The sequence below is a fragment of the Lottia gigantea genome (genome assembly GCF_000327385.1).
Source record: "Lottia gigantea unplaced genomic scaffold LOTGIsca_69, whole genome shotgun sequence".
Lineage (NCBI taxonomy): Eukaryota > Metazoa > Mollusca > Gastropoda > Lottiidae > Lottia > Lottia gigantea.
The window spans coordinates 581,055-590,747 of record NW_008710347.1 but is presented as its reverse complement, the minus strand read 5'-3'; the positions used below and the strand labels follow the sequence as shown (position 1 = coordinate 590,747).

At 30.7% G+C, this 9,693-nt stretch overlaps 1 protein-coding gene across 1 annotated transcript; it reads right to left on the bottom strand.

The window, feature by feature from the left end:
• On the bottom strand, positions 1-4,400 carry LOTGIDRAFT_195719 (hypothetical protein). Its single transcript, XM_009065273.1, has 8 exons — positions 4,194-4,400; positions 3,416-3,581; positions 3,018-3,127; positions 2,824-2,895; positions 2,595-2,675; positions 2,279-2,338; positions 1,989-2,083; positions 1-1,301 (listed from the first exon to the last, which is right to left on the bottom strand). The coding sequence occupies exons 2-8, from the start codon at positions 3,490-3,492 to the stop codon at positions 1,185-1,187; spliced, it is 612 nt and encodes a 203-aa protein (XP_009063521.1). The 5' UTR covers positions 3,493-3,581; positions 4,194-4,400; the 3' UTR covers positions 1-1,184.
• Positions 4,401-9,693: the final 5,293 nt, after the last annotated feature.

Here is a 9,693-nt window from a genome sequence, read left to right as displayed (position 1 = left end):
CCAAAATATATTTTTACAATTTCTTCAACAATTAGTGTTCAAATGTCTTGAATTTTTGTAAAATTTGAATATGTGTTTATTTTGTACTTGGGCTTGCAACATATATTTTATATGCTTCACATTTGTAAACTAAATTAACAATGCATACTAAACCTCAGCCTTTGTTTTGTTATTTGGGAAAAGGTTTGAATAGGAGACAGTTGGTGTCCCGTCAAATCCTTTACTCAGTAAATAATCTAGAGAATTTAACATTTTTTTTATAAGATTTGTATGACTTTTTTTATTCATCAGTTAATTCAGACAAAAATGTGGTTTACATTATATTACTATAGCAAATGTAAAAAATAAATTTGTGAGAAGAATGGCTTTTTATATTCAAGTTTACCATATATCTATGATAAAATAGACACAGCTTCATGGAACAGAAATTACTGGCTACAGTTTTATTAAATGTTCTGAATTGTTTCGCCAATCTTTATTTTGTCGTTTTATCATTTAAGGAGGAACACATGGAAACATTGCATAAAACTTTAACCAGTGATTGGTGCTCCATAAAGCTGTGTCTATATATCATACTATATAGACTTTATATTTCTATTTATATTTTATGATTGGTAATGATTAAAGAGGTACAGTTCAAAGGTTTTCCTTGCTTAAAAAAACATTTTTGAATACACAATTGATTTAACAACATGTTTATTACATAAAATATGGTTTCTATGCTCCTGATAGCTGAAATTATAATCTTATCAGGTAAGGAGTATACTTACACAACTTAATCACTTTTAAATATCATCTTAGACTGAGATTCTCAATACAAAACTTTGACAATGAAACTAATGCAAAAAACAAAGATCTGATACATATTCACTAGGCATAAGTGATATAACTGCTATTCCAATTAACATCAACAGGTGGATGAATTTCAGATGAACTAGAAAATCATAAATGTGTTAATAAACGGTAATCAATGCGACATAAAGATGTATACCAGTACTGCACAAAATGTTGAACATTATAAGCATAATTTTGAAGAAAATTTGTCAATACCACTAGGGCTTAGGCTTTCTCCCAAACAGATAGACGATTCCCATATTCCTGATCACCATCTTGAATTGTTGGTATTTTTTAAGTCTGGTAACAAATTAGAAATATCAAGAATGTGCATATAATAATGTTCTGTATCATTGCCCCTGAACATCTAGTCTATAAACTGGGGTATTTTCTAAAATCATCATTTTATCCTCATCTGTTAAATACAACTCCATTGTTACTTCTTCGAACACATCACTTCTTGATACCTGTAAAGAATATAAACAAAAATAATTTGGGTAAGACTTTGATATTATTGGAATGCTTGTGCATAAAGCCAAAGGGAATATAGCTGAACTGTCTGTCTTGAGAGGCTGTCAGCAGAGCAAAATTCCCACTACTTCTTTCCATCAACAGAAACAACTGAAGGCTGCTTCAGTGTCATGTGACCGATCACAATGGTCTCATGATTTTGTTTTTGAATTCCACAGACACAGGTATACATAGACACTTGCCATTGTTTAACAAGTTGATCCCCTGCACCATGCAATGCACAAGGTCGTTGATGGTTGCCATGTTGATAGCAGCACATCAACATCAACACATTTCTATTGGTTAAGTTACTTTTCCTAGCTCAGTAGGCAGCTTAGACTTCCGCAAACGCTGAGTTTCTGGCCTCTCGAGTCAGAAAATGTCAGACAGGATAGATATTTTCCTTACACCCTCTCAAGGCAGAAATCTCACTAAAAATCCAGCGCAGACAGGGGAAACAGTTGAGCTCATAATCTCTTGAGGCAGCTCAGCTAGTTCCGCTCATCTGCGCAGGCTTAATGACTTGGATCTTGAGGGATTATGGTTATTAATTTCTCATTGCTAATAAGAAGTAATTCATACGGTTTAATATAAAACAAGCAGATCTGTGGTGAAGAAAATATTGGTGTCTTTGCGATAGTTACCTCCTCAAAGCCTAGTTTTTTAAACATTCCTTGACTAGGTTGGTTTCCATAACCAATTTTAGCAACAAACTTGTTGACATGTAAGGTTTCCATACCTGTAATGAAATATTGTGTGATTAACCCATTGCATCAGAGGTATTTGGGGTTTAAGAAATACATGTTATTCAATATCACCCTTGTCAGCTGATTATCTTAAAGTTGGGATGGTAATATACTTTTATTTTAGCATTCTTACAATTGAATTTTATATCATAGCAAACAAATTGAATACTGTAGCTATACTAACTCACCATATCTCATCATAGAATTTAAAGCCTCCTTACCAAATCCTTTCCCACGACTGGCAGCATCTGCAAAATTAGAAAACAAAAATATGAACACATTTTGATTATTGATCTCAATTTGGTAATCGATACCCGGCCCAAGTCTCTTGCCATCCCTTTCTGAAAGTTACATTAACAAATAACAATGTTTGATTGACATATTTTTGTATTGGCATTGACAATATGTGATAACGTTACGAATCTTGAGCTATCAAATTAAAAAACTTTATAAATAATCTTAGTTTATTGATTATAACTTGAACAAAGACTTGTGAAAATGTACCTGCTATCATAATTTCTACTTCAGCTATATCTCTACTTTCACCATCATTAAAAAATAAATTAACATCTCCAATCATTGTATCTGAGAAAGAAATTCAAGAAAGTGTTTAGCAAATTGATTTTTGATTTTTTTTTTTAGAAATTGAAAATTAACAAAAATGCCCGCCAGTAACTGTATGAAACATTATGTTTAACGTAACAGAAAGGTTTTTTAAGATTTCAATCCTTACCTATTTCCTTATCCTTCAATCCACCTTGATGTCTCTGGTAATTCTTCAAATCCAAAATAATAAATGTACATTCTGAAAATGGATAATAAATTGATTGATTTGACAGTCATCAGTTTCTTAATTTCTTATTCTTTGCTCAATCTCTTAACATGTCATCATTGTAAAGGTAAAATTTAACAAAGATAAAATCTTACTGTCATTATCTTCTCTCCAATGTTTTTGCATTTCATATTCTTCATCTAATGTGAGGGGTTCAGATGCTGTCAAACGTTGTAATTCACGTGCTTGCATCCATGCATGATATCTAGAATGATAATAGGCTGATTTAAGTTACTGTTTACACACATATTAACAAAAATAATAGTTTAATGAAACACATGAGCAGATGAATTCTGATATAATATGTTATGTTCAAATATCATTGCATAATATGATTTAGTGAAGTATGCTTTTATTGAAAAGCAAATAATAATTTATGCAAGTTTACAAAGCTGTTCTTTCCAACCTTTAATATAACTTGGAACTGATCATTCATGACAAAACTGTTTTTAACAGTCAAGTCTAAAATCTGGTTATCTAAATTAATACTTACTTGGGAACATGATGTCGTTCATATGGAACCAGTAAAACTTTCTCTCCATATATCACTGTATATTCATTAATACGCATTTTAACGGTAACTTTTGCCTTATCATTCCATTACATCCACTGTATAAATTCAGATATCTTCTACCTTGTTTTCGAACCTAATGCTAAAACTATAAAAGAGTGTAATACATAGAGTTACACACTTTATTATACATGTACATGTTATACTAACTAGTACCATACACTTTACATTTTTTGGGGGGACTTTTTTAGGATCTATTAATAGTACTAGAAGGTTCTTTACAAAAACAAGATAAAACTGATAACTCAGAATATTATGTAAGCTTAACTAAAAGTACACAATTTAACAGACATTAACGTTAACTGAAGCAAACAATTCGTTCTCATTTGACTTGTTTACTTCTGAAATAATTACATTTCCCAAGAAAACTGTGATTTCCACATAGACTATTACTATAACTATAATTAGATCTAGAAGGAAAATTCCCCTTTGTAAAATAAAATTTACTAATTCTAATATGCCTATAAATTGTTTTCATTGGTTGGCATTTGTCAACCCATAAGACAATTTAGGCCTCAACTATTTTGAAGTTGACATTTCAATTCATATAAAAATAATTAGGAAATAGAAAGATCTCGGTAGGCTAAGGATTGTGGGCAGACATAGTCTTGCAACTACCAATGCAAGTTTACAATTACAGTCTGTGCAAGACAATATAGAATTTCATAAAGCATGTGTAGGTTCCCAGTCGGCTAGTTACCTTCTATTATTTTTGGAGGAAACTAACCCTGCCTCGCAACTCAATCTCAAGCCTTTTCCGTTTTGAGATCTTACAGAATGTAGACAGTCTTGTACATCAAATGATCCATCAAATTCTTAATTCAAAATTTTAACCTTTTTTTCCTAAATAAGCTTATATCTATTCCGTTCTATTTTAATCTGCTTTGAAAAAATAGCTTGTCTTATCTGTATGACTACTGCATTTTCATAAAACACTTCAATCTTCATAAGCTTGGTCTACTCGATTGCTTAACTCATAAACTCTGCATTCCATAGAAAATATAAAAAAAGTCAAGCTAGGCTAAACACAGAATCATATAGGCCCTATGTCTCATCTCCTGATAAGCTTCCAATGTTCTAATTGCACAAAACCTCGAATTAATCTTTCCGATATTTTAAAGAGCTTGGATTTTGGATTGTTTAACTTGTTTTACTGTTATTGAAACATTGTCACGTGATCTTGTGATCATGTGACTAAAGAAGTGATTGAAGCTATTTTTTGACTGTCAAAATCTATGCTTAAATTTATATCAATATTTTTCAGTGTGGATGTCCATGATTTAAAAGAAATTTCACGATAGTCATCATGGCTGAAGGTAGCTTAGACCGTGATGCACAGTATTCTACATCAGTGAGTATGGACTCTACATTAATAGACAACAACTATATAGGACTAGCACCTAGCATATATAAAATAATTGTCCTTAGCCTTAGGTCGATGAAAACCATAACCATAACAAAATTCAAATATTTTTCAGAAAAGTTCAATCCATAGCCTTACATTTTGTTTAATTAGATCTAGGCCCACTCATTCTGCACTGGTCCAGTACTTGAATAGACTTTAATAAGTTGGCTGTTTATATCGAACTCTTTTCAATTTTCAAAATACCATTGATTTTATTGAATAAAGATTAAAAGCTTTGAGATAAGGTCATTTATTTATTTAATTTCAGATAGGGCTGATTTATGTGTTCAACCTTATTGTGGGAACTGGTGCTCTTACAATGCCTGCAGCATTCCAATCAGCTGGTTGGTTAGTCAGCTTGATTCTTGTCATATTTTTAGCTTTTACAAGGTAAGCCCCTTTGAGAAATTGAAATAAAAATCTTAATATTATTATTTCTTCTTCCTTAAATTTAGAGCATTTCCTTATTCCTTTTTATTTGCCTCGTCATTATTATTTCAACAATAATAATTTTATTAATTTATGATCTATTATGTTATTAGAATAAATAATTTTTAAATCATAATTTCCATTGAAATTAATGTTCATGTGAGAATGAATGTTTTTTTTTTTATTCAAATTCAGCTACTTAAAGTGATTGTCAAGAGGTTCTTAAACTCTACACGTCTGTGGTTCCTCTATTTCCACAAAAAAATAAGTGTCTGATGACATCACTAATCGCAAAATATGCTTGTATCACAAGGCCCTTCGAAATTAGTGACGTCATCTTACACTTAGCTTTACTGAGTCCACAGATTGAAAATTGGAATGATGCAAATTGATCCTATCAGTGTCTGCGATACACATTAAACATTTAGAAAACCTCTGAACAATCACTACCTGCACAGGCAACATACTCTCACTGTTGATTATGCCTATGTCCACAATGTTATAACCTACAAATTATCTTCAGTAAATTATTGGGTACTAAAAGACATATTTCATTATTTCAGCTATATAACTGTAACATTTGTAGCAGAGGCTATGTCTGTTGCTAATGCTAAAGAAAGATATAATGATATGAGAGTAAGTTCTTGTTATCACATTGTTATAGACATTTATTTATATCTTTTATTTCTTAAATTTTTCTAATGTGAATTTTATTTAAAATGTAAAAGATATTGTAATGGCATTATTTGTGGAACTAACATCCAAAATAACACGGTACTAATTGAAATTCTAGTATGGTATTACCAATTTACCAGATGATGAGCAGTCTCCCTTGTTAGGATCACGTTCTGATAGTTTTAGAGGTAATAAATTTTGTAGATTCTGTAATAGTTTTTTCTTTGGAGTGCTAATACTACTATTATGTAGCCATATATTATAACAGAATAAAGACTTTGCAACATATGGAAATATAAAAGGAATAGCTTAAAGAGGTTGGAAAGAGGCTTTCTAACATGTTTATGTGTATCAGTGATGTTTCTAGCGCAGAAAAGAGGCTGGCTTTCAGTATTTTTATCAATTTACACTGTGAAAATATAGCGAGTAGACCCCTGGAAAATTTTGTGGCCCCTACTCAGCTCTCTAAACTAATATATCCATAAACACCTTTGTTTATGGCTTCAATTTGTATCATTCCAAATTTGTGTCAAATGTGGTTCCTGTAAATATAGATATGCTTAATAACCAAATTTGATGCCACTTTTGCTAAAGCTGCTGATGATATTTAAGGGTCTTTGAGATAGCTTTGTCATTAAATACTTAGTTTTAGTGGATGGGCAAGACCCACAAATGTCTGACTGAAAATCAGAATGGTGCAATTTCATGCTTATACATTGCATTGCAATATAGTCCTACCAAAAAAAAAAACAATTTTAGCAAGAAAGCTTGCAGCAGAACTGCCTATGTTAAGATATCACCATGAGATTATAAGGTCCAAATCAAAAGCATGAAAATAATACCCTCTTTTGAACACCTTTGTCATTTTGTTATGATTATTTCAGATGATGGTGAGATATTTGAAATAACGAAAAAGGTAGAAATGGTAAGAAAATTATAACTTGCTTAAATAATACATATAGGCCAAATGAAATGTGCATTACCTTTACTGTATGTTGAGCTTACATTCGGCAATCTTCAACAGTTTCCTTAAAGCTGAATTTGACATGGTAATGAATGGAGAATTATGTTGTCTTCTTGGGAGAGACTCTTTACTTCCAGTATTTAATGGTAATTTTTCAAGTGATAGTAATATTGTGATATAAATATAGTTCATAGATTTAGAGTCTGAGAGATAAACCTGTCACTTTTTTATGCATTTGATGCTATTGGTTCATCAATTATACATTTTTGAATCCATATCTTACAAAGTTTTTGTTTTCATTGTCTTTGTTTACAAATACTCATAGTCCTGAACGATCAGCCCCTGATATTTAAATTACCAGATCACATGACAATATTGACATTGTTCCAGTAAATAATGGCCGCCATACATTACCGTGATATGTTTTAAAGTGGTTAGCGCAACTTTCACGGTAGGCAGTTTGTTGAACTTAATAACTAATAAATCATCTCATCTCCTGTTACATGTTTTGGATGTAACATCTATTGTCAGGACAATGTATATTGTTAAGTATCTATTATTTTCATTTCAGGGCAAAATGGCAGAAATGTTTTTCAATAAAGGTATTTGCATGATTTAATCCAGCATGTGGTTTCAAAATATTTAGTGTAAAGTGCAAATATTTGGTGGTCTAAAAGGTTGGAATCCCATGAAAATTTTGTTTGCAAGTCTGAAGCATGATATTTGGGTGGCGCTTCTGTTCCAATTCTGCCCCCTATTGAGTGGTACAAATCCGCCATTTGGTATTCTGTCTGCACCTGGAACTCTGTTCCAACATGTTTTATTGAACGTTCTGTTGATTCAATAAGCTTGAGGTGCAGAACTCTCCAATCAAGCGCCACCTTGATTTCCAGAAGATTTTGAACCTATTTTCCAGACTTCATTAATATTTATCGTAAGACTAACTTACATATAAAATATGTACCAGACACATCATGTTTTTGCTGAATTCTAGGAGTAGACCACTGTAATATCATTATCAAAAACCACAATATGTGGTAGGAATGAAAATAAATGATTTTGAAGCAGTATGAAACTTTATTAAAAGAGTATTACCTGTTATAATTAACATAAAATTTGAATTTCTAAACTTCTCTAAAGAGAATATTATATTCATCAGTGGACTTAAACAGAATCCATGTATAATCCAATTTCTAAAAACTAAGTTATTTTTAAATAATTACTTATAGTTTTATGAATAATTACTTAGTTTTATCTATTTATCAGACTATAGAGGGATTCTGATGTATAATTAAAACACCAGGTTACTCCCAATAATGAATATCTGCTCTCATTGGCCAAATAAATGAGAAAAAAATTTTTGTAAATATTTCATAATGGTTTTCATTTGCGTTTTTTGCATGACAAGTGGTTTTTGACATTCTGAGGTATGAGAAAACTGCAATACATCATGATTTGTAATGTGCATAATAAAATACACTCAGTCCCCAGTTTTAATCCCTGGTGGCGGAATATGACCCTATTACCCTATAATAATATTTTGTAGTTGGTGAAAAGTTATTTTATATATGTATTGTGATATATTTATATGGTGATCTGTCTATATATGCAGCTGCTGTACCTAAATCATTAAGAGATGTTATTTGGTATGAAATGTTTTCCTTCTTTTTGGATGCATACAAATTATATGATTTCCATCTGGTTTATTACTCCAAAATGATTTTGTTTCAGTCGTTCTAACTAGATCAAATTTAGTCAATATCAAAAGTTTCAAATGTTAAACTGAGGTCACAATCATCAAAATTAGATGCATTATTTCTTGGGATAAAGTCATTAAATTTACACATTATACTCATTAAATATTACAATAATTTATAATCTTTTTGGTTTTTATATTGTGAATAGTTAGTAATAAACAAATCAATGTATTTTATATAGTACCTACAGATTACCTAACAACACTAACTGTAGTAAAACATTAGCAGAAGATGATATATGTTGGGAAAATAGTACTATCACCAGAATCAATGCTTACAGAGTATTTGTAGTAAGTAAATTTCCTACTAATTAGGCCAATTAGTGTTCATTTTACAAAATGATTTGGTAGCACCAAATGTTTTTGTATTTTTTATCATAATAAGTTATTATTACACCATATGACATATATAAGAGTATATTTTAAAGAAATTATATTTTATTTAAACAATGTTATGATCAATTCTGAATCCATTTTTCTTACTACTTTTAGGCCTGTTTTATGGTTTGCATGGGACCATTTGCATTTTTTAATGTACAAAAGACAAAATATCTTCAAATATTTACTACAATTTTACGATGGTTTGGTAAGATTTTTCTTATTATTATGAATGCTTATGATTGATCTAAAATTATTAAAGAAAAATAAAACTAAACTTGACTACTGAATTAGTAGTACCGATATGTATTATACATAAATACTTATATTTGGTTTTACATAGATCGTTTCTTTTAATGCACTCTTATGAACCTCCATTGAGTGAGTCAAAAATGTTTTGAAAATCGAACTCAGAACAAATGTTTTGAGTCTGTTGTGTGTGTCCTTACCCAATCGACATTTATTGCTTATCATGTGGAATAAAATTGCATTGAAACTTGTGGTCACTTGAGAAAAAACTCCATCATGTGCCACTAATGGAAACTTAAACACAAATCAATATTTTTTTTGTTTTCAAAAGACAAAAAGTTTGT

Bases quoted from the DNA above. Each gene is read 5' to 3' on its own strand.
- LOTGIDRAFT_195719 (XM_009065273.1), bottom strand. From the start codon at position 3,492: ATGCGTATTAATGAATATACAGTGATATATGGAGAGAAAGTTTTACTG. The intron at 3,128-3,415 runs GTAAGTATTAAT...TTATCATTCTAG, and splicing joins GAACGACATCATGTTCCCAA to ATATCATGCATGGATGCAAG. The intron at 2,676-2,823 runs GTAAGGATTGAA...TTTCTTTCTCAG, and splicing joins ATTGAAGGATAAGGAAATAG to ATACAATGATTGGAGATGTT.